Below are 26,519 nucleotides of genomic sequence, written 5' to 3'. Positions count from 1 at the left end.
GTGAAAGGACATGGTTTGGAGAGGGTGTGTGCCCAGGTGTATTGTGGGATATCAGAACTTGCCAATTATGGGGGTGCACACCAAGTAGAGATCGGGCTGCTTGGTGGAGCATGCCCCTCTCAAGAAGGGCTGTGAAATGAGGACGGGTGAGCTCGGGTGCACCTGTGGTGAGGTGGGGTGGCCTGGGGTGAATGTTCTACTGGAAGGTGGTGTGGTGTGGGATGTCAACCACAACCTGACGGTGTTGTTCGAGGTGGAGGCCTTGTGTTAAGGTTGGGACGTGTTGCTAGGGGTCTGTGTGGCTGCACTGTCGGCATGGTTGAGGTGTGGCTGGCACCTCGTGTGGTTGGAGGTTGCAGTTCCGTGGAGTGCAGTGAACATGCCCGACTTTTGGCTTTGTGAGGCTCCAGATAGAGGTTGGCATATGGATGCTGTGGATTGGATTGCGCCTGTCGAAAGGAGTGGTGTCCTTTGAGGGTGGGTTCGAGTTTGGTTGGGTTCTGGGGCTTGTGGTTCGCCTCTGTTGTCTGTCTGTCTGTCTGTCTGTCTGTCTGTCTGTGAGCAGGACGTCTCAGGAAGGTGTGGACGGATTTGTACGCAATTTGGTAGGGTTAGGCATTGTGTGATGGCTGGTTACATCATTTGCAATTTTGGGTCAGAGGTTAAGGATCAGATATTCTGTTGTTGCGATAATTTGCGAACTAGGGATGAGATACTGGCCAAATTGGGTATGATGGAATGATGTTGTGTGAATCCTCTGTCCAGTGTATGATGTCATGTGAAAAGACGTGTCTGTCTGCCTGTCTGATTGTAAGTCTGTGGTGCGATTCCATGGAGGGCCAATTGAGTGCTTAGGGGCTGAAGTGATTTACATCGGAATGCATCTCTCGGAGGACCACCAGCTGTTCCAGGGCGGTAAGGTGTGAAATATAGTGACGTCATCTTCGCTGGAAATGTGGTTGAGAACGGGATGGCAGTGGGGAGGAATCGTTGTTGTGGTACCGTGTACAATGTCATTGTAGAAGAACGTCGGGTGGTGAGTGCGGACATGTTAATTGGCCAGGATGTTGCGGAACTCTGTTTTATGTTGTGGCCTAGTTGTTGACATCATTGCACCAACAGAGGAAGGAGTAAAACAGGACACCTGCACTCAGACAGTGAGAATTGACGAGTGAGTCACAGTGGGTGGTTTGTTGGTGGTAGTTCTAGTTGAAATTCTAGTTGGAATAATTTAAATGGGATATTGGGATATTGGGATTCAATTGGGATTCATAATAGATATTGGGCAACTATTGGGCCAGAGGCTGAAACAGGTGCATGTGATGCTGAGAGAGAAATTAGAGGAAATTGGATTGAATTGAAATTGAAATGAAAATTGAAAAAGTGTTGAAAAAGTGGATTTGGGAAAATTAGTTTGTTGAGAATAACCATTCGGCTAATGGTTTCGGTTGGACGCAACAATTTGTGCAAATTGATTGATCCAAGAGATTATGCCCGAACCAGGGGAGGGGCAGCCGGGATACAAATGGGGGTCGCCCAATTTAAGGATGTGGATGCGCACACACCTGGAACAAGGCATGTTCCTGAAGCTTAGGTGTAAAGGTTGGTTGGAAAGGGGAATGAGTTCTGGGGAAATGAATTCACTTATTGGATGTTGTTGAATCTGTTTGTTTAAGAGGATTGGGATGCTGGCCAATGCCAAAAGGTTCGGGAGGAAGTGTGAAGAAGGTTGTGGAAAGTGGATAGATGATAAAGGAAAGTCGAATCAGATGGATTCTTTGTAGGATTTGCTGAGAAGGTAGGGAAAAGGGTTGTAAAAAGTTGATGGTAAAGGCAGGGAATAAGGGAAGGTGGTTATGGAATGTTGTTTTAGTGATAAGAAAGTGATAACGGTGGTTAGCTTACACTGGGGAGAGTGCGCCAACGAATGGAAAGTTGTGAATTTTATTTAACAAAATTGTGTTAGATTACAACACACAAGTTGACCCCAATCAAAGAGGTGGTTGGGGGCTGGTGCAGATTGGATCACGGCTCTGCAGACCAGGTGAACAGAACTCCACCAGGTACGTTGGGATCACATCATTTGAATTATTGCTCATAAGGGGAGGTGATAGGGCAAAATGAAGAAGATTGTCATGGGGACCGCAAGGCTAACCCCCGCTCTAGTATGTCCAGGTATTGATAGGATAACAGTGAAGGTTTGAAGGGGAGAATACCGATTATTTCCATTGACCGATTATGGTTGGCTGGGGGGGGGGGGGGGGGGGAATGGTTGGTAAATTAAGTATTATTAGATGTAGGGAAGATGATTAAAGGAAGGTATTTTCGGAAATTGGTGAAAGTAAATATAGCATTTGAATTTCCAGACACGACGCAGGGAATGCGGCTATGAATAGCCAACCATCTGAGAGATGAGGTAACTAAATGCCAATTGGCGGGGCGGGGGGCTAGGAATGTGATCATGGTGTGTGTAAGAAAGTATTTTTCAGGATGGACGATGAAGAAACCGCCGACGAAGACCATGATCTTGACCGTCGAGGCCGTCGACCTGAACGAGCCCCTGGGCGATGCCGATGCGTTCGTTGCTTCTGAAGATTGCCATAATTTTGCTGCTAAAAACTGTGATGATTTTGTTGTGAACCCCCTGCGGGAACTGGCTAATGCTTCTTATGTATTACAAGCACACAGCTGCACATCTCCGCTCGATCCGACTATGGATCTGATTGCGACGCTGGGTCTGGCTGCCAAAGGACCTGACACTGATACTCTGGATCCCGTCGCTGAGTACGCGTCCATGGACGACTTTGACACAAAAGGAAGTTTCTCTCTTTACTTTGGATTGTAATGCTCTGTACTCTGCTCTGTACTCTGGATTGTAAATCTCTGTACTTTGGATTGTAATGCTCTGTACTCCATGGACGACTTTGACACAAAAGGAAGTTTCTCTCTTTACTTTGGATTGTAATGCTCTGTACTCTGACCAGGAACACGTGACACAAGATATTGATGACATTATGTATTCCTCAGAACAACAGCATGGACGTCGATTAACTTCGAAGATCTGCAAGGACCGCGTCTGTGCGAGGACGGGGAGCCCTTCGATTGGGGGAATTTCAGCTGCACCTCTGCTGCACCAAGGGTGGGTTGGGAAACCCTCCGGGCTCACATCCCCGGCCGGACCAGGCGCCTTCGTTGTGGATCTGAAACGTTAATGGATCTTCATGTTCCAAAGCACGCACAATCATGACACACCTTTCAAGCATGCATGCGTGGCGCTATGAGTGCGTGGCATGCCCTTGGAAGGACACACATATAACACTCAATAAAGCCCGATGTGGCCACATACAACACTATTCTCTTTTGCTTGCAAATAAGGCCCGATGTGGCCTTGTCTCTGTGATACGTAGTCTCGTTAGAGACAAAATGGGGGAATGTCGAGATCATGCATTTAGTTATGCCTTTTCTAAATTATTGTTTGCATTTAATTAGTGTTTGCTTTATAAAATAGGATTAAGCTTCCTATGATCCCTCTTGCTTCGAACTATGCTTTACTACCAAACTGGTGGCAAGGAATGTAGCAAGATTGTGAAACTGCTTGCTCTGTTACACTCCCTCGTGAAAACACGTCTTTCTGTCCTTGACTGAAAGCCGGCATGAGAAGATAAGTCTTTGGAATGTCTCTATGCTCCTTCTCCCACATCTTTCCCTTGGCTCATGCCAAATAAGATGGGACAAAGGTGCGAGTCTGAGGAGGCCCGCTCTGTCTCTTAGTTCCACCATGATGAAGCTTGCCAAAGTTAGCGGAGATCCTTATCACACTCTGCAAGTATATAAGGAGGGACTTTCTGTAAGGAACCCAGGAGTGTCTGCGTCCATGCTGTTCAATTGAATTGTATGTCCCCTTACACCCTCCACAGCGCTGTGTAATTGGTCTTTCAATAAATGCTTCTTATTCCTGAACTCAAGTTGTGGAACCTGGTTCTACGCCCGAGATCGATATATATATATATATATATATATATATATATATATATATATATATATATATATATATATATATATATATATATATATATATATATATACACAGTGCGCATCAAAAAAAAGGTAATCCGAATTCAAGGGGTTAATATGCAAAGGTTATTCATTTTGACAATTTACATGTGGTTTACTAATTAAAACAGGCTAACCCCCACTCTAGCAGGGAAAATGGACTTGAAAATGCATGTTGTGTTGTTGTTACTAATTAAAAGGAGATCCTCAGCTTTCCATTGATACCTTCCATGCATCATTGCTGTCACACATGACCGAGTACATGTTCATTGAAAATGACAAGTTCAAATCACATTTTTACAAGTTTGGCTAATCGATGCAAGTCAGGATAATTGGTGCCAAATGAACGTCAGATGTGAACTTTTCTCAGGAATGATTGGCCTTTATGCACCCACACCTTCAACATGTCCACCTCCCCTTTCAACACAAAGCTCACAGCGGCGGAGCATGTCCTGAACTGCTCGTCTCACCATAGCCGGGTCATTGCGCAAAGCATCCAATCCATGTCGAGTACGGCCCTGCAATTCGTCAAGATCACGGGGAGGAGTTACGAACACCTTGTTCTTTAAATGTCCCCAAAGGAAATAATCACATGGTGTGAGGTCAGGTGATCTTGGCGGCCATTCCACTGCATGGTTGAGGGCGATGACTCGGTCTCCAAAGAGTTCCCTCAGTCGATCTCGGACAGCGATAAGACGATGTGCTGGGGGCGCCGTCTTGGGCCCACCAGAGATATCTGAAGACACCACGAACGTGTCGCTCAAAGTTCTCCTCCAGCTGCGGTAAACCTTCATCATTGATCATCTGCAGATACCCGTTACCATTGACATTCCTTTGAAAGAAAAATGGTCTGATCACCTGACCACTTCCACACAGTCCCAACCAAACAGTCCACATTTGTCGATTCATGTTGGTGTCAAAATTAAATTCCGGGGGTTGTCCTGTCGGTGCATATTCAAGAACATTATGGGTATTGACCTTGCCATCCATGGTGAAAGCAGCCTCGTCGCCGATAATGAGATACCGCAGGAAATTGACATCTGCTTCACAACGTGCGATCAACCATCTGGCAAGCACCAGCCTCCTGGCAAAATCCCCTAGCGGAAGTTGATGCCAGATGTGAATCCGATATGGATGTTGGTGGAGGTCCAGTCTTGTGATTCGGTTGAATGTTGCCGAAGGCAATCCCGTCCCATTTCGTCTTGCCAGCATCCCAAGGATGCTCCAAAACTTGCTGCCTCACTGCTGCAATGTTCATTTCCGATCGCCCAGTGCACCTCCTACCAGAATTCTCCTTGTTGTGGTTGAGGCTAGTGCCATGCTCTTGGTATTTTCTAACATTCACCCAGATGGTTTTGGCTGCTGGAGGCTCCCGTTCTGGGAAATGTTCCCTGAGCGCATCACAAGTTCACTGCAAACTTCCAGTTTGGTGAAAGGTTGTAACCACAAAGGTCCGCTGTTGAGTCGTAAGGTCAACCATCTTTTCAATGACTCAGACTGTCTCAAAACCCATACACTGAAGGCCCATCTTAAACAAAGGATGACGCAACCGACGATTACCAGACCAGCTTAACAATTTTACATAATCAACTTGGCAGTCGACAAGTAATGCGTCCATTTCAAACTGTCTTGCACCGATTAGCCAAACTTGTAGAAATGCGATTTGAACTTGTCATTTTCAATGAACATGTACTCGGTCATGTGTGACAGTAATGATGCATGAAAGGCATCAATGGAAAGCTGAGGATCTCCTCATAATTAGTAAACTACATGTAAATTGTGAAACGAAATAACCTTTGCATATTAACCCCTTGAATTCGGATTACCTTTTTTTGATACGCATTGCATATGTATATATACATATATATTATATACACACACATATATATATATATATATATATACACACACACACACACACACACACACACACACACACACACACACACACACACACACACACACACACACACACACACACACACACACACACACACACACACACACACACACACACACACACACACACATATATATACAGTGGAACCTCTAAATCCGAATTTAATTCGTTCCAGCGGCAGTTCGGATTGGGAAAAGTTCGGAATTAGAAACTATTTTCCTCATAAGAAATAATGGAAAGTGAATTAATCCGTTCCTGGACCCCAAAAACCCATTATCAAGACACTGTTAACTGCAAATACACATGATTCAAGGTAAAATAAGATGAGTAAATGCCCTAAATATCAACTAATAATAATAATAAAAACAAGAAGTAAATGTACTAACATGAAAATAACTGCATTTACCTTCGTGGAGAGTTCTGATGGTGCATGTGGAGGCTGGAGAGGAGGAAGGAGGGAGAGGGTTTTATTGCTTGGAAGGTGAGGCACCTTCCAAGCTAACATCAGATGACTTGACTTACGGTGTTTGCTCTCTTTGTCTCTTAACACCACTTGTAGAGGGTTGGGGCTCACTAGGCTTGCTTTCTTAGAGAACCACCTCTCCAAAGTTGCCTGGTGTTGGCGACTTTTCTTAATTTTTCTGAAGTGGTCAATCACATCGTCACTGAACAAGTTAATGCTCCTGTTAACCACTGCTTTAATAGGGTGCCACTTTTCAACAATGGCCTGTGTTTTAGACCAATGGAAGCACAGTTCTCTAATTTCAGCACTGGAAATATGAACGACGCTCGCGGCGGGAAATATGAACGACGCTAACGCTATGTTGGCGGTTCGGTTATAGAAATACATTCGGAATTAGGGACAAAATTTTCTCGAATTTACGGTTCGGAATTAGAGTAGTTCGAGATGAGGGGCGTTCGGAATTAGGGGTCACTACTGTATATATATATATATATATATATATATATATATATATATATATATATATATATATATATATATATATATATATATATATATATATATATATATATATATATATGTATATATATACATACATATACGAGGTGTGTTCAAAAAGTATCCGACCTTTGTTCATAAAAAATACTCGTATCCAGATACAACAAACTTACACTAATCTCCTTCAGAGTAGTCCCCTTGGGCTGCCACACACTTCTTCCAACGGTTCTGCCACTGTCGGAAGCAGCGCTGGAACGCCTCTTTTGGGATGGCGCACAGCTGGTCCGTCGCATTCCGCATGGTCTTCTCTGGACTGAAATCTGGTCCCTTTCAGGGGCATTTTCAGCTTGGAGAAAAGCCAGAAGTCACACGGAGCCATGTCGGGAGAGTAGGGAGCCTGACGAAGCACAGGTGTGTTGTGTTTGGCCAAGAAACTCTGTATCAAATGTGAAGAATGGGCGGGTGCGTTATCGTGATGGAGCTGCCAATTGCCCGCTGCCCACAGGTCCGGCCGTTTGCGTCACACAGCGTCACGAAGGCGACGCAGAACCTCTTGGTAATACTCCTTGGTGATGGTTGTGCCGTGTGGTGCATACTCGTGATGAACCACGCCACTGGAGTCGAAGAAGACGGTCAGCATGACTTTGACATTGCTGCGGACCTGCTTGCTTTTTTTGGCCTCGGGGATGTTGGATGCTTCCATTGTGATGACTGCAACTTGGTTTCTGGGTCGTACCCATAAACCCAGGACTCATCGCCAGTGATCACTGTGTTGAGGAAGCTGGGATCGCTGTTCACAGTCTCCAGCATGTCCTGTGCGATCTCCAAACGGAGTTGCTTCTGCTCAATCGTTAGAAGCTTTGGTACGAACTTCGCTGAGATTCTCCTGAAGCCCAAATCCTCCTTCATAATGGAATGAACGGATCCAATGCTGACGCCCACCTCGTCTGCAAGTCCCCTGTCGTGATTCGACGATCCTGCATCACCAGGGTCCTCAATTGGTCAATGACAATCTCATTTCGGGATGTTGAGGGCCTACCTGAACGTGCTTCACTCTCCACTGATGTGCGGCCATCTTTGAAGCGGTTGTACCACTCCTTTATCTGTGTGGTGCTCATTGCTTCGTCCCCGAAGGCCTGTTGAATCTTGCGGATCGTTTCCACTTGGGAATCGCCAAGCTTTACACAAAATTTGATGCAGTAGCATTGTTCAAGTTTTTCCGTCATTTTGTCAAAAACGAAAATCCGACGGCGCTCACTTACATTTCCTCACTCATCGGCGGTCTGCCGTCGAATGACAGCTTCTGCAGGTGGGAAAAAATTCACGCGTGCGCATTAGGATCGCCTACATACGTGCACCAATCAACGCCTCCCTAGCTTCATTTGTTTACGCACGACAAATTAAGGTCGCATACTTTTTGAACACACCTCGTAAATACAGACTTGGCATTTAATATGGAATTATTTTTTTTCCTTGACTTGGTTTTACTTTCTGAACTCAGTATATCAATCTGGTGAGTTTCTTTTACGCTTCGGTGATGTCTTTGTTGAAAGAACCATGTCACTGATTGTCTTTCGCAGCAAGAAGTCAATAACAGGATTATATCACAGGTGGCGTGACAAAATGTAAGGACAGGTACATTTGACGATTGGCTTCACAATCGGGTATATAAGGGTTGTTGCGTTCTGTATTAGTGGAAAACAACTGCTGCACGTCTACAAAAGTTATTGCCGCTTCCTCTGGAGATGGTCCGTCAACTTGACAATGCCGTTTGTCATGGAGTGGTGGCTTTACAAAATTCTGGCATGAAACAGCGTGCTATTGCTCAGCAGTATGGCATCACTCAAGGTCAAGTGTCAAAGATCCTGAAACGAAATGCTCAGAGGGGTGTCCCTACTCCAATACCGAGGCCAGGACGTCCACGCAGAACCACAAGGGGAGATGATCGCCAGCTGCACCGGTTAGTCTGCAATGGCCGGACCAAGTCAGCTAATCGGCTTAGGGCTGATTGGCAGCAACTGACAAATGTGCCTGTATTCAGAAGGCTAGTCAACCAACGACTGGTTCAAGCAGGCTATCGTGCCAGGCGTCCCCTGAGAAAGCCACGCCTGATCAGACAACACAGCCAGCGCCGATTGTAGTGGGCCAGAGAGCACCGTCAATGGCAGCCAGGACACTGGAATCACGTGACCTTCAGTGACGAGTCGAGATTTCTGGTCTATCGTCAAGATGGTCGCGTCCGAGTGTGCAGACAAGTGCATGAAGCCCACAACGAAGATTGTATAGTGCCAAGAGTCCAAGCTGGAGGTGGTGGGGTGACCGCTTGGGCTGCTTTTCATGCAGGGGGCAAAACTGACCTGGTTGTTCTGAATGGAAACCTGAACCAGTTCAAGTACAGGGTCATTCTGGAAGAAACATTGTTTCCATTTGCTCGTGCAGCCTTTCGAGGAAACTTTGTCTTCCAAGATGACAATGCACGGCCTCATCGTGCTCGCATGATCCAACACTTTCTTGCTGACCGTGGTGTAGAGCATATGGAGTGGCCTGCCATGTCCCCAGATATGAATCCGTAAGAGAACTTGTGGGCAGAATTAATGCGTCAAATCGACAACTTGGACCAGCAGCCGACCTCTGTGCATGAATTGCAGCAGGCTATTGTCACTGCATGGCAAGCGATTCCTGTCCAAACCTTGGCAAATCTCGTGAACAGCATGCCTCGACATGTACGTGCTCTCCTGAATGCTTGTGGGGGTTACACGAAGTACTGAACTGTAATTTTACTGTCCGTAATCCCAGTCATAATTTAGCTTTTGATTTTGTTGAAATTTTTTTTGGCTAATGTGCAAAATAAAGAGATACTTCTGGAAAACGTACAGAGGTTTAACACAGTACTGTCCGTGAATTGAGTTCGATATCAGTTTACATCACTTTCAAGGATCAATTTATTTGCTTCGAAATGTCAAATGTGGTTTTTGTTTATTTTAAAGGTCACATTAACAAAATCTAGAATAATTTCAACATAATTCCAATGAACTTTTGGTTCTCAGTCATCTTGAAAAGTAAGTTCACCCCCACAAAAAAAATATTCCATATTAAATGCCAAGTCTGTATTTACATTATCATTCCTTTGGAGTTGAAATCTAATTTTAAGCCCTTACAAAACTTTGTCATAATCACAAAATCCAAATATACCTTTCAGAGGTACTGCTACGGTAAAACTATTCTCTGCTTTTTCCTTCATACATTGCCTTCCTTTGACTATGTATAATGGTCATTCGCTAATTAATATATATATATATATATATATATATATATATATATATATATATATATATATATATATATATATGTATATGTATATGTATATATATATATATATATATATATATATATATATATATATATATATATATATATATATATATATATATATATATATATATATATATATATATATAATCGTTAGATTAAATAAGACGCGGACGTAGCTTCAGGACGTCGATCTTTAATTGTCGACCAAGCTTTCGACCAACAAAGGTCTTCTTCTGAGTCAGCCCCAAGTTCAACGGAATTATATATTCAATACAAATGAGACGCCCTGCTCGTACTTTGGAGTTTCTACTATTTCTTACAGTTATATATATATATATATATATATATATATATATATATATATATATATATACAGTGAAACCTTGACTTATGAGTTTAATTCGTTCTGTGACCGAGCTCGTAACTCAATTTGCTCGTTTCTCAAATTAAATTTCCCCATTAAAATGAATTGAAATGCTATTAATCCGTTCCAGCCCCACAAAAACCACACCAATTTTTTTTGAAATATATATATAAAAATATCTCGCACTTTATATTTCACCTGTATGCAGCATACAAGTTGACAGGATGGCCTGGACTGGAGGTACGCACACTTGACTCTAAACTGTCCAGCCTGGGTTTGAATCCCGACCCAGCTATAACCTGTCATGTCGGTGTTTCACAGGTAGGGTGATTCATCAATGTGTGTACCGCTAAACCGGGCGCCCCGTTTGCGTCCCTTTAGTTGTTGGATGTTAAGGATCTCACCGTGACTTCCACAAAGAGAAGGCGAGCTATCGCCGGCACTCTGAACAAGTTGTGGCCTGGCATGCTCTTCTCCTCTGCCGTTATATACGTCCTCCTCGGCATCTTTTTCCAGAAGAGCCCTGTCTCGTCACAGTTGAAGATTTGCTGGGGGATGTATCCTTCGGCTTCTATCAGTTCGGCAAAAGTTATAATAAAATCTTCAGCTGCCTTCACATCCGAGATTGCTGCCTCACCATGCCTGACGACGGAGTGAATGCCGGTCCTCTTCTTAAAATTATCAAACCATCCCCGACTGGCTTTGAATGACTCTTCCGATGCCTCGTCCGTTGATGTTCCCGCCGTCTGCTGCACCAAATCCCCGTAAATGTCTCGGGCCTTCTCACACATGATGCTCTCGGTCACGGTATCTCCTGCGAGCTGCTTCTCCGTCAACCACACAAACAACAACTTCTCCATTTCTTCATGGACAGAGGTCCGGAGCTTTGAAATAATCTTAACGCCCTTGGCTGGCGTTATAGCCTTTATCGACTCCTTCTGCTTCAAAATCGTGCATATCGTAGAAGTACTACGATCGTACTGCCTCGCCAAGTCGACAACACGCACACCTCGCTCATGTTTTTCGACGATTACGTGTTTTATATCCAAGCTCGCTCGCTCGTAACTCAGATCTCGGCTCGCATCACAAAGCAAAAAATCGACCGAGCGACGGCTCGTATCTCGGAAAACTCGTTAGTTGGTGCACTCGTAAGTCAAGGTTTCACTGTGTGTGTATATATATATATATATATATATATATAGTTACGGACGCGGCTAGGATGTTGATTGGCCGAGCGGATGGCCGCCGCGCCCGAACAGTTACCCCGACTAACCCGATTCCTGGACGTTGGCCAAAATCGCGCCACAGATATTCAATAGGGAAAAGACAAAGGCGACACGGATGTGAAGAAGAAGAAGAAGAAGAAGAAGAAGAAGACAAAAAGGTTTGAAATGCTACTAAATTTATTCCTACTATTTACACAATCAAAGAAACCAAGGAGAAGGAAGGATAATAAAACAATTTACAGAAGAAATCAGAGACACAGTGAAAATAGTAGATTATCTAACAGGCTTAACTTATTCCCTGGACAGAACAAACAAAGACGGACTCACACGGGCAATTGCAGAGTGGATTGGCTGGAAGGAGGTGGGTGGCTGGAGGGGGAGGAAGGCACGGAGCTGGCTGGAGCTTGATCCCGCACGGGACGTCGGGCTGGACCTCAACGGCCGCCGATGCCACCGATCCTGTCGTGTGCGTGGGATCACGGGTCGGAGTGGTGTGGTGGAGCCGACGCGCTGGTGGGGGAGTCTGGCGTGACGGGTTCTCTCCTCTCTCTTTCTTAGTCCAACCCAGTCCAACAGCTTCCTCTCTTGCTTCGTCCAACAACAACTTCCAGGCTTTTCGGTGTTCTGATCTCCTCCCTCCTCGACTCTCTCTGGGGGCCTCTGCCTCGGGTTATATAAGCCCCACCCTTGACCCTTTTGCGAACCTCCCCCAAACGTTCTCTCTCCGCCCTCTAAAGCCAACCCCTCGTTCTGGGTTGGTCGGCAAGGGCTGGTTCACTCCTCCCTTCTATGACGAGGTGGAGACACGCCCTTCTTCCCCGACCTTGCCTTGTGGCCAATGGTGGTTTTGGGGGCGATTCGAGCTAGCCCCAGCCAAAGGGCAGCAAAGGCGAATGAAGAAAACCGCCCAAAATGCAGTTGGCAATTGCAGCAAAGTGGACGGCAGATGAAATGCAGCAAAGTGGCTAAACCTGGCACTTGGAAGATGCCATGTCGGAGGGATCTACTTTATTTAATGCAGTGCAATGGAGTGTCAAATTAATGGAAGACAAATCCTTCGCCTAATACACATAATAAGGATATAACTACTGAACATGGATATATGGTGTCCTTCGTGTGTGCTTTATGGAATTAACTACGGGAACGCCCTTTGACTTTTATACAACACTGGAGTAAGGAGGGCGATATTTTTACAACAATTTACACAACAACAACAACAAAAAAAAAACATTCTCATATCCACAACACTGCACCCTCCTCCTCTTAGGCACGTCCCGGGCCTCTTACCTCAACTTTTAGTGTGGCACGTAGGTGTAGTTCCCTCTACATTTAACCTGACCCTGAGTGTGACAGTTTTAAAACATAAATAAATATGTCCCGCTGCTCCATTGCACCCTGCCTAACAGATTCACGCCCACAGCTAACCGAATTGCGGAATGGTCTTCAAACTATACATTTACGGTGGGGGCGCATTATTTACAATGACGCTATTTTAGTTACAAAACGCAACCCAGGACCTGTGATTGTTCTTTTGGGGGGGAGACAGTCTGCTCTGCATCAATGCACCATGAAAGCACCCACAATGCACCAATACACCCTCAAGCACCAATCGGTGCACAGTCACCACTGTTCATAAAAAATAAAAACAACAAACCCTTGGTGGTGTCTTGCTCTTCGGCTCCCTCTGCTGGCTAATGCTCTCTTCCTGATGTTGTCATCTTCTTTGCTGGCGGCCTATTTGTCATAATAAAAAGCACAGAACGTGTCCAATTTTTATTTATTTATGGCCCACAGGGCCGACGAGTGTGGTTCACCTGTGGGGCATAGGTGCCCTGTGACCAAGGTCCGCCAGCAAGATCTCGGGCCTTCATGGCCGGTTCCAGCAGAGGGGCCATGCCCCAACCCATGGGGTCCATCAATGGTGCTCAGCCACAGACATGTGGTCCATAAGGTGGTGCATCAATGCAGACAGCTGTGGTTCCGGGAGTTTCGGGCGCACAATGGCGGACTCACGCACGCTCCCCTAGGCGCCCAGTGGCGCACAGGTCCTCATGTGGGAGACAAAGGGGGGGAAAGACAGATGAGCGAGGGGTAAGGTCTCAAGGGTACACATCAAACAAGGCAATGCAAGGCGAAGTGCGTACGGAGAGCGGAGTGAGAAAAGCTCGTCCCTACCGTACGTCACCCACCCCTGTCACCTACTCTACCCTTGCCCTTACCCCATATTTACAAAATCTACACCTTTACAAATTCGTCACTACTGTCACGTCTTCCCCATATTTCCCCGACACCAAATTCGTCTTCACTCCCTCCACTTCAAAATTTGCCATCACCCAATTCATCATCAATCCTCAGAAGGAGGAAGAGATGGAACATCAGCACAATGTCACACCCACGTCATGATGCGTCTCACATTCCAAACATTTGCATCAAAATAATAAAAACCACCTGGCATAGTGTGGAGGTACGTCATCTCAGGTGAGTGGATGCAGATGGTGCGAGGAGATCTCCATCCTAACTATCCTCTAAATGACATTAACACACTTTACACTACCCGGGGTCTTTCCCTGCCAATCCATTGGCCAACTTACACTATGGGTTCTAAAAACCAATTCCCATTGACCAAACTGTGGTGCTTCTCAATTTGGGGTCTCACTCCCCCGATTCATCTCCCGGTGCCCTTGCACAATTTCCGGGCTGAGTCGTGTAGCTCTCCCAGCAGGTCTACCCACCTGCACACCTCCACCACTGTAGTTGCCTCCGAGCTTACCTGCTCCTCACCCTAACCTATCTAATTGGGGAAGGCCCCTCCTGGCTCTGTCACCCCTTGGTGCCCTCTGGCACTGGGCTACCCGGGTCCGTCCTCCGGATCCTCGGGCCCCATCCACAACAACTCTACCGGCTCCCAGAGCCCACCTGCGGCCTCACCTGGCCGACATCCTCACAGTGGTGGAGTGCCCAAACCAACTATACACACTAACAGGCTACACGCCCAGCCATTTCCACAACACTAATGCACCCATCCAAGTACCATTCTTCCACCACACACCACAGATGCCAATATCCAACCACAATTTACCTGTACCCTCTACCTAACACTTAAACTACCCTCCCCGGGTATTCGTGATGGGGGTCCATTCTTCCCCCATTCACACCTCCGCACCATCCACTCCACGCCACAGTTTCCATCATACTCACTCCACGACCATCCATTCCGATACTCCATATATTCCACACTCCATGTATTCCACACAACCATTTTCCATACACCTGTCCTCCATTCACCTGTTGTTGCACACCTGTGCAATCACACTACAACTCACAATCATTTACTCATACCCTGCTCAATACACTTGAATACACCTCCAACACTCACACGGCATCATCTGAACTACCTGTTGCCCTGCTAACTTCGTGCTCCCCGTCTTCCCTTTAAACTAAGCACATACCACGTCATTATCATCCACACTAACCTACCTGCGTCCCCACTACAGGTATCATGGTCACTACCTAACCTTAACGTTACCTAAGGTCATCTTCTAGGTCCCTACACATTATCCAAACCCTCCCGGGCTAGTTTTCACTGCCAAACCCCATAAGACTAGTGCTCCTTTGCCCCCGCTGTGAGAGATGGCAGAGTTGCCATCCCATCACATCAGGTATCTCTCACTATAAATTTTGCTCACCAAATTTCAGCCAATTAAAAATTTGCCAATCACTACCAATCATCTGCCAATCATCACTCTGCCAATCCTTTGCCAATCATCAAATTTTGCTTTTCAATTTCGGGTCCAAAACACTATCCTCATCACCACAGTCTACTCACTAGGACTAGAGCCTCTCGGTGCGCCAATTCATCTCCAAAGCTCGGCTTCGTAAAGCCGAGCAATGGATGCGGGTGGTTCGTTGCCAGCGGATGGGTCCGTCCGGCATTCGGTGCAGGGAAGGCAGTCTACTCGGCCCGAGATTCCACGCACCATCGGGGCACGGGACCGTCCGATGCCCCAATCTCGGCCGGCCGGAGCGCGGCAACCACAATGGGTCGCTGTGTCGGCCCTTCCAACCGGACCGCCCGCTCCGCCTGGCGGAGCTCGGACGCGACCGTTCCAAGCGAGGCCCAGCGTGGATCGCGTACGGCGGTTCTTTCAAAACCGCCGTGGTTCGGATCCCCGCTGGTCCTCGCGGCACGCGAAGCCCGGCAAGTACCGAGGGCCCAATTCGGCTAAACGTCGCTCTAACCGCTAACCCAGTTAGCGTCGATGCTCCATTCGCATGCTTACACCCCGCAGCCCGTTCCTTGCTCATACATCCAGCTGTCTCCATGCTCTTTGTCAATGCACCTTCCCTGACACACCCAGGTACACTCATTCCGCTTACAGACTTGGTCACACACCTGACCACCGCACACCTTTGCACACACTCGTCGTTCGCACACCTCACCAACACACCTCTTCGCGTCCCCTCCTCGGTCACCTCCTCTGTGACAACCACAGGTGTGCTCTCACTTGCACACCCAACCACGTGCCTCACTACGAACTCAAGTGTGCATTCCCACACACGCTCTACCATTCCAGGTGTGCATCCTTCCATTCCAGGTGTACATCCTCTCTCACCTGCCACAACCAACTCACGCTCCGTGTCACTCTTACTACTCTCACCTCCACACTCGGTCGCGCACTCTCCCTTACTCTTGACAGCGTACTCTGTACTCATGCACCCGTCTGTTACACACCTTTCTCGCGCACACTCTCCCGTTACACCCTCCGTAACACTCACCACAGGTGTGCATTCTCCCTTACTCTTGACAGCGCACTCTTTCCTCATGCACCCGTCCGCTACACACCTTTCTCGTGCATCCTCTTGCGCACACTCTCCCGTTACATCCTCTGTAACACTCACCACACCGCGCTTCCATGTGCCCCCTCGCACACGCGCTACGACCAACTCACTCTCGACAGCACACTCACTCCTCGGCGCGCACTTTTTCCTCACACACCCCAGAGTCGGACATTCTCGCACCCCTCCTCCTTCGCACTCCGTACCTGTCGCACACTTCACCAACGGCCTCTCACGAACACCCGGATCCACACGAACCCCCAAGCCGACTGAAGCTCCCCTCACATCATATACATTTCCGAATATATCGCCACTCACCTTGGCACCTCGTCTCCGCACCTCCTCTGCCACCTGCAAACTCTTTATTTGGTTAGTGAGCATACCATCATGATTTGAACACAGACCTTGCACAGACTCCATCACTTCCTCCCTTATCTCCTTTTTAGTTTCCCTCCATCTCTTCTTAATTTCACTCACCCCCTCTTCCACCTTCTCTAACTTTTGCTTCACCTCTTTTATCTCCCGGTGCGTCTCCTCAATCTCGTCCTCTAACGCCACCTTGACCGTTTCTATGTGCGTCCTCATCTCCCGGTCCTTTGTCTCCATTACTTCTGTCACCTCGTCCAACCTCGTTGTCAGTCCCTCACGTACCCTCTGACATTCCCTCTTCGTCGCTGTCAAGTCGTCTTTTAGTTCTTTTTGTGTTGCCTTTAACCCTCCTAGTACCGCAGTATTATTTTGTACCTGCTCCACTAACTCCGTCTGTCCCACCGTCAGCTGTTCCACCTCCTGCGTCAGGTCCTCTATGCCCCCTTGTAACCTAGCCGTATTATTCCTCACATCTTTCTCCATACGCCTCTCACCTCGCTTTACCTCCTCGCGTACCCCCGAGACCTCCTCGCTTACACCTCGTCGTATTTCCTACTTCATCTCCTCCATCTCTTTTGTGGATGCCGCCCTCATCTGTCCTAATTCATCCCTTTGGGCATCCAATTTGGTTTCTAACCCGATTTTCACCTCCTCTATCTGCTCTCCCATTTGTTTAATTTCCCGGGCCGATTGCTCCCCTATTTCCCGCAATTTGTTTTCCATCTTGTTTTCTAACCCCTCTAACCCATTTTTCACCCCCTCTATCTGATTCTCCTGAGCAGCCATTCTATTTTCCACCCCCGTTAACCCATTTTTCACCTCTTTTATCCCGTTGTCTAACCCCTTAAAATTATTGTCTAAACGTTCACCGGTACCCCTCGCTTCGTCCCTCATTGCTCCCATTTGGCCCCTCAATTCGTCCCTCATTTGCTCACCCATTTTTTCCATATACCCCATCATCTGCGCCGCGAAGAGGTTCAATTTCCCCAGCGCTGCGGTCTCGGCTGCCGCAGCGCCGCCATTTTGTGCCTCTTCAACCACGTGCGCGAGGGCGCCATTTTGTGCGCCTGACACCTCCTCAACCACCTCCTTATTTCTCTCCTCCATTTCTTCCGTCTGATCCTGGGTTACCCCTAACCCCTCTTCTAGCTCACCCACCTGCATCCGATCGCCTTGACTAGCCATGGCGCGATTCAATTTGGGATTTTAAAAACGAAATCTTAGCCGCTCCAAATTTTGACCAATTTTTTTTTTTTGACGTTTTAAAAATTTGGTTCGGGCCTCGTATCTCACTCCCAGACACCAATTGTTACGGCCAATAGTACAATTGGTGTCCCAAAATTTGGGCGAAATAAATTTCGTCCCAGGTTCGAATCCCAACTCCTGACTACCAATTGTTACGGACACCGCGGATAGGATGTTGATTGGCCGAGCGGATGGCCGCCGCGCCCGAACAGTTACCCCGACTAACCCGATTCCTGGACGTTGGCCAAAATCGCGCCACAGATATTCAATAGGGAAAAGACAAAGGCGACACGGATGTGAAGAAGAAGAAGAAGAAGAAGAAGAAGAAGAAGACAAAAAGGTTTGAAATGCTACTAAATTTATTCCTACTATTTACACAATCAAAAAAACCAAGGAGAAGGAAGGATAATAAAACAATTTACAGAAGAAATCAGAGACACAGTGAAAATACTAGCTTATCTAACAGGCTTAACTTATTCCCTGGACAGAACAAACAAAGACGGACTCACACGGGGAATTGCAGAGTGGATTGGCTGGAAGGAGGTGGGTGGCTGGAGGGGGAGGAAGGCACGGAGCTGGCTGGAGCTTGATCCCGCACGGGACGTCGGGCTGGACCTCGACGGCCGCCGATGCCACCGATCCTGTCGTGTGCGCGGGATCACAGGTCGGAGTGGTGTGGTGGAGCCGACGCGCTGGTGGGGAGTCTGGCGTGACGGGTTCTCTCCTCTCTCTTTCTTAGTCCAACCCAGTCCAACAGCTTCCTCTCTTGCTTAGTCCAACAACAACTTCCAGGCTTTTCGGTGTTCTGATCTCCTCCCTCCTCGACTCTCTCTGGGGGCCTCTGCCTCGGGTTATATAAGCCCCACCCTTGACCCTTTTGCGAACCTCCCCCAAACGTTCTCTCTCCGCCCTCTAAAGCCAACCTCCTTCATTCCTCTCTTCTCCCGCCTCTGGAACAAACTCCCTCACTCTCTTCAATCCCACTCCACCCTCCAGGTCTTTAAAACTGCTGTTCACCACCATCTCTTATCTTCCCCCATCCAAAACCTTGATCTTTTCTACCCCCGCTAATTTCACCCCAATTCCACTTTTTTGAAATACCAACTTCTGTCCTGGAAGTCCTTGGTGTCCTTGTGTTTTATACTTCTCCCTCCACCCCCCCCCCCCCACCCCCCTTCCCACGCCTCCTCCCCCCAAGCCCTCTCCCTTCCACACATCTCCCTGCTCTCAAATGTTGTGTTTGTGTGCTTCCCCTTCTCTCCCCATCTTGTTTTCCGCTCCCTCTTTTTGTGTGTTTTGTTTGTCTGGTTGATATGTTTGTGAAGTAAATGTTAGCTCTTTCACGAGCCTCGATTCAGTATACAAAAAAATAAAAAATAAAATAAAAAACCCCTCGTTCTGGGTTGGTCCACTCCTCCCCTCTATGACTAGGTGGAGACACGCCCTTCTTCCCCGACCTTGCCTCGTGGCCAATGGTGGTTTTGGGGGCGATTCGAGCTAGCCCCAGCCAAAGGGCAGCAATGGCGAATGAAGAGAACCGCCCAAAATGCAGTTGGCAATTGCAGCAAAGTGGACGGCAGATGAAATGCAACAAAGTGGCTAAACCTGGCACTTGGAAGATGCCATGTCGGAGGGATCTACTTTATTTAATGCAGTGCAATGGAGTGTCAAATTAATGGAAGACAAATCCTTAGCCTAATACACATAATAAGGATATAACTACTGAACATGGATATATGGTGTCCTTCGTGTATGCTTTATGGAATTAACTACGGGAACGCCCTTTGACCTTTATACAACACTGGAGTAAGGAGGGCGATATTTTTACAACAATTTACACAACAACAAAAAAAACAAACCATTCTCATATCCACAACAATATATATATGGGGAAAATACATACATACATATATATACACATATATACATATATACATACATACATATACTTTTCTGTTCCTTGTATAAGCATGTTAAATACATCAATAAAAAGTGTGCACAATTAATGTTCGATAAAATTGATGAAAGTTCAAATTGAGGATAACAGGACAACATCAAGGCACATTATTGTTGATTCAAATCTTTCACCTAATGATGAAGGGGATAATTAATGGATGTGATCCACCATCGTGGTTATTTCTCAACGCAATTAAATCAAAACGTAGGTTTGTTTTTTTCCTCTACACCAGATGTAATGATCAAACTGTCCCAAGCAAAATGTATAGGCAGTCAGAAACCTTCATGGGGATGGTTCTTGAAGAAAAAAGCTTCAGTGTCATTTGGTTCAGGTTGATCCAGGTGGCCATCGATGTCATGCTCCGTTTTCACTTCCACTTTCACAAATAAATCTGGAAAAGCAACTTTTATTAAATGCAGGCAAGCTTGTATCACGTGCTTAGCTGTTTTCATATTCTAAATAAATATAAATATTGCATTAAAATAATTGATTTGAGGTCTTCCTCGAGGAGAGAAAATAAAACATTTCCCCATGGTTGAACACCAACATCGGGCATTGCATCAGCGGCATAGCTGCCAACTCAACCACTGATGACATTTGGCAGCCTTGTGCTGCATCCGAATGAAGCAGAAGAAAACCACCACCCAAAATCACAAACAACAAAATAGAGAAGGCAAGAAAAATGTTTTCTCCCCAACCTGCATTATTTGCCAAATTACATAAAATACCGATCCAACATATGACGAGTTTTTTGTATCGAACGTCATCCATCCTCAAAAACGAAATGACAGTGTGGTCGGTTAACAGATTGACAATTAATTGTCCAAATATAAGACACAGTGACCGACCGTATGACGAGGGGAGTGGAAAGGGGTGTGGTGATTCTGTTACGTGGTCCTCCCGGTAACTACCTGGTCTCGGTGACCCCCGGACCGTGGGAGGCACCCCGCCAGAAAGATATATGATTTATACACTTTCGTAACGCAATCAATATGAATTCCAGTCAATAAGAAACCCCACACCAAGGATCCAGAGTAATCAATAATATATTCCCCCAAGGAATCAACAATCAACCACCATCAACAATCCACAATCAACAATCAATCAATCACCAATATGATTAAGATGGCCATCTTATATATGTGTGTCCCCTTTCCCCACTCCCGACCCCTTGGGTACTCACGACCCCTTTGGTCTCTGTCCCTCACAATGTCTCTGGGCCCCTCCTGACCAAGATGATGGTCGGCTTCTCCGCACATGGGCGGTTGAACGAACCCCTGGCTGACGTGCTCCCAAACATGCACGTCACGTACCGGGAACAACGGTTGCAGCGCGCACCTCCTTGCCAAGCAACGCGGGCAAAGCAACGCGCGGCTTGTCCAGCGCGCGAGGCCCAAGGTGCGACCCGTACGCGTCCTTGTAGACGGTGAGGCGAACTGTGTAGGACGCGGGGTTCCGTGCACGAACCCACGGCAACTTGATGTGTCAAGGGGTAATTCCTTTCGCCAGATGGGTTTCCCAACGCAGCGTCAGACGCTGCTCGATATCGATATCGATACCCTCGCCTCGGAGCTCGGCGAGGAAGAAGAAGAAGATCGTCGCTTCTCCAGGACCTCGTGTTGTTTTCCTTCCGTTTCCGGTCTCCTTTTTCCCAGAAGGGCTCCTGACCCTTTAATCACAACAACCGTTACCCGACTACACATTGATAAGCAAAGACCTGAATAGTAATTCACATAAATCCACATAAATCCGTAACAGTTAAATTTAATTGATCAAAACTTGTGCAATTCGAGTCACGGCACAGAAAGCCAATTTAATGTTTAAATACATCCCAACTTGCTTGAAAAATGCTCCCCCGTGCATGACAGACAGGGGAGGGGGAAGCTTTGCTGAGGTGACTTTGAAGTGAGATGGGCCCTCCCCCCTTGTCCTGCTCCCCAGGGGCCACTTGCTTATTTGTAAAGGGAGCCAGATGTAGGGTTTAAGTGAATAAATTTATAGTCTATATATTATCATTAATAATGATATAAATCTATATATAATATATAGAATAAATCTATATATTATCAATAAATAATTATTAAGACAGATCAAGTATGAAATCACATGTATTGAGTATTATATATATATATATATATATATATATATATATATATATATATATATATATATATAGATAGATATATATACATATATTGTTGCGGATCTCTGCGCCGGCCTTCTCCCCTTTACCAAGGGGGGGTTAGTCCACTTGTCTTTGACTAGCCGACGGGATCCGGGGCTATGACGTTCCTTCCGGACAGCACTGAGTAGGGTTGTAGGCCGAACTCCTATTACCTAATTACCAGCGCTGCCCAAGAAGCAAGGAAATAAGCCCCGCTCGAATCACGGGTGTAGGTGGATACGCCGAGCGATAGCGACCCGTGACCCGAGCCGTTAGCAATGACTAAACCCGATCCGAGCGGTTCTAATCGTGCCACGTTTACCCAATGGAGGAAATCACTGATACGGTCGTATTAGGAAAGACAGGAAGAACAGATGGTTTATTACACTATTGCATGTATATACAAGGATCAGAGACACAGTGCAGCTTAATTACAGCCTTAACTTATCCCCTGGACAAACGGGCCCGTTCACACTCAGACACTCACACGGGGATTGCAGATGGTCGGGTTGATGGTCCAGGAATGGCGTCCAAACAGCTCGTCCTCCGATCCCCAACACGTACCGTGAAGACGATGGAACAGACGGCAGGAGCTCCCCGCGTGTCGTTGGCGCACACCGAATTATATGCTGGGCGAACGGTAGGGCTGGCTTGGCGGTTACACTTGCGGCTACGGCTGCGTACGTAGCAACTGAACCGGCGCTATATGCGCTCCCAGTACAAGTTCATATGCACTCCCAATACAAGTTCATATGCGCTCCCAATGCGTTTCCAATACAAGTTCAATAGCAAGGCGCAATTCCTTCCAGCCCTTTTACACACTGCTCTCCCGCAGAAGTCCTCCTCAAGTCCTTCGAACGTGCGCCACTGATGCGAGTCCTTTTGCAAATGCGCTCTCCTAACAAGTCCTTGTAACGCGAGTCCTTTCGCAATAGTCCTGGCGAGGGCTTTGTGTGTGGGCTTATATAGCGCCGCCCAGCGAACCTTCTGGAATTTGCCAGCCGCGACTTACCACGCCCTGTCACCTGAGCCCTGATTGGCTGGTGGCCCTTACCGCTGCTGTCTCCCCCGCTTCAACCTCAACGCTGCCCCCACCCCCCTTTTTGGCCCTACCTCGTGTCCCTTGACTTGTGAGCACCCTAACAGCCAAAATGGGGCGCGGGATGGATTCTGCCCAACGAGGTACATTTGGAGGGTGGAGGCAAAATGAAAGGGCCTAAACCTATTTCCTTTACACAATGCAGATGTTTACGAAGGGAAATGGACTTATTCTCACACATACTAAGACATAACTAACATCCTAAGTGTTGCTTGTGGACTAACTATGGGAGGCAACCTTTTAACCTTTAATGATGTAATGTGTGCGTTCTCAAAACTGCAACAATATATATATATATATATTTATATATATATATATATATATATATATATATATATATATATATATATATATATATATATATATATATATATATATATATATATATATATATATATATATATATATATATATATCTTTATATTATAAGCGTGAAAGTTTGTGTTTGTTTGTTTGTTTGTTTGTTCTGAAACAGCGTCGCCATTTCTCAACGGATCTTCACCAAATTTGGCACGGGGGTCCCTATGCACCACAGAATCACTGATGAACCAAAAAATTCCACCATCGCCCCCACCGCCACCCCACCCCCGGGGACCAAATTTGCCATTTCTCAACGGATCTTCACCAAATTTGGCACGGGGGTCCCTATGCACCACAGAATCACTGATGAACCAAAAAATTCCACCGCCCCCCCACCCCGGGGACCAAATATGCCATCTCAACAGATCTTCACCAAATTTGTCACGAGGGTCCCCATGCACCACAGAATCACTGATGAACAAAAAAAAACCCCGACCACCCCCACCCCCACCCCCTGGGGACCAAATTTGACATTTCTGCACTGCCTCCAAATCAAAGCTATTTCATCCTAAGATACTCTCTCATGGGATGTTTCAGTAGGCGATTGTTCACAGCCATTTGCAATAATGTTTACAAATACTGGTATTGTCAGTACAAAAGGTAAGATATAGTTATATTGATTTTAGTGTATGTTTTTCAGTCAATACGCATTTTGTTTTTCACTCAGTGGTGTCATATACTACTATGCATCAAACTCCTATACAAAACACCAACGTATGTTTTTCAGTCCATGCCGATATTGTTCTTCACTCAGTGGTGTCATATTCTACTCAACACTAACGTTTCAATACATTTGTGTTTTTCTCCTTTCTTACAGACAATCACTTCTCAGTAACTTCTTAAATGGGACCTAAGAGGCAACGTTCTGCAAGTGCAGATGCACATGCAATACAAGTACAACAAAAGAGACAAAGAGAGTCCTCAACAGAGAGAGAAGCTCGACTTGCAGCCCAGCGAGCCAGACAGGCACAACTGAGATCAGCTCAAACACAAGCGCGAATTGCTGCACAGCAGACCAGACAGGCACAACTCAGATCAGCTCAAACTCCTGCTCAAACACAAGTGTGAATTGCTGCACAGCAGACCAGGCAGACAGCACTCAGGGCTGCAGAAACTCCGGCCCAGACAACTTCTAGAAAAGCAGCCGATTTAGCCAGACATAACCCCAGTGTTATGCATCTTGAGATCCATTTGGAAAATGGGGAAAGAGTTTATTTCACAGAAGACAACGCGCTGCAGCAAGCCCAGCAGCCACCTCGGACCAAACTAACTGCATTCTTTGATTTGTGCAAACAGGATTCCTTCGCTAGAAGTCTTCTCTACTGTGAAGTGCCCAGATATTACACCTGGCAAGAAGGGAAAAAGGCATTTCAGCCAAGAAAGCAAGGTGCAACAATCCCTGGACACCCTCACATCAGATCCAGTCAAGTGTTAGGTCGTGTCTCCACTGTTCATCGCAGCAACTCTGAGTGCTTTTATCTCAGACTCCTCCTGCACAACATTCATGGTCGAACCTCATTCCAGGATCTCAAGACAGTTGCTGGATATGTCTTTGCAACATACCGTGAAGCTTGCCTGAAAAGAGGTCTCTTGGAAGATGATGCATACTGGAACAGTACCTTGGAAGAGGCTGCAGTCTCGCATTCTCCAAGCACGATGAGGAGCCTCTTTGCTATCATTATCTGTGCCTGTTCACCATCCAATCCTGAGCAACTTTGGCATAATCACCAGGACAGCATGACAGAAGACATACTGCATCAAGCACAACAAGAGTCAAAAAACCCAAACCTGCAGTTTACCTCTGCCATGTACAACCAAGCACTGGTACTCATTGAAAATACTGTACAGTCCATGGCTGGCAAGGATCTTCAACAGTGTGGACTGCCTGCTCCTGTACGAACTGAACCTGCAACTCTCAGTCGAGAGATGCTTCAGGCAACCACCTATGACATTCAACAGCTGCAACAATATGTCCACCAAAATTAACCACTATTGGTTCCAGATCAAAAAGAAGCTCATATAAGGATCAAACAATTGTTGACATCTGACTCGGGTGGAATCGTTTTCCTTGATGCCCCTGGTGGAACAGGCAAAACATTTTTGATCAACTTAATTTTGGCACAAGTTTGTTCACTACAGCAGATTGCTATGGCAGTGGCCTCATCTGGAATTGCTGCAACTTTGCTCACAGGTGGCAGGACTGCTCATTCTGCCATTAAGCTGCCACTCAACCTGGCCCACAATGAGAGTCCTGTGTGCAATATTGGCAAAGGATCTGGACAGGCACAGGTTCTAAAGCAGGCCAAGCTGATAGTATGGGATGAGTGTACAATGACTCACAGACTTGCATTTGAGGCTCTCGATCGCACCTTACAGGATCTCAGATGTAACACTAAAATCATGGGTGGAGTCACACTCTTGCTCTCTGGAGATTTCAGGCAGACTCTACCAGTCATTCCAAAGGGTACACCTGCTGATGAGTTGAGAGCATGCCTCAAAGAATCCTATATTTGGAGACGAGTGGAAAACTCCATCTTTCTACCAACATGAGAGTTGCACTTAATAGAGACGTCTCAGCAGGCCCGTTTCCAAAGGTTTTGCTTCAACTGGGCAATGGTCGGCTACCAGTAGACACTGAGACTGGAGATGTCACAATACCCCCAAATTGTGGAA

General features: G+C 46.5%; 1 protein-coding gene across 2 annotated transcripts in view; it reads right to left on the bottom strand.

Moving 5' to 3' along the window:
- Positions 1–26,519, bottom strand: part of LOC137416384 (uncharacterized) — a 253,620-nt gene that overhangs the window by 144,643 nt on the left and 82,458 nt on the right. For both annotated transcript variants that reach the window (XM_078778400.1, XM_078778401.1), the window contains exon 4: positions 20,504–20,614. In XM_078778400.1, the coding sequence (XP_078634526.1) occupies positions 20,504–20,614 (111 nt within the window). The remainder of the gene's footprint in view (positions 1–20,503; positions 20,615–26,519) is intronic.

The sequence above is a fragment of the Myxine glutinosa genome, chromosome 5 (assembly GCF_964187855.1).
Source record: "Myxine glutinosa chromosome 5, kmMyxGlut1.1, whole genome shotgun sequence".
Classification (NCBI taxonomy): Eukaryota; Metazoa; Chordata; class Myxini; order Myxiniformes; family Myxinidae; genus Myxine; species Myxine glutinosa.
Note: the sequence above shows the minus strand (reverse complement) of the source record. Positions and strands in the feature narration are given on the sequence as shown.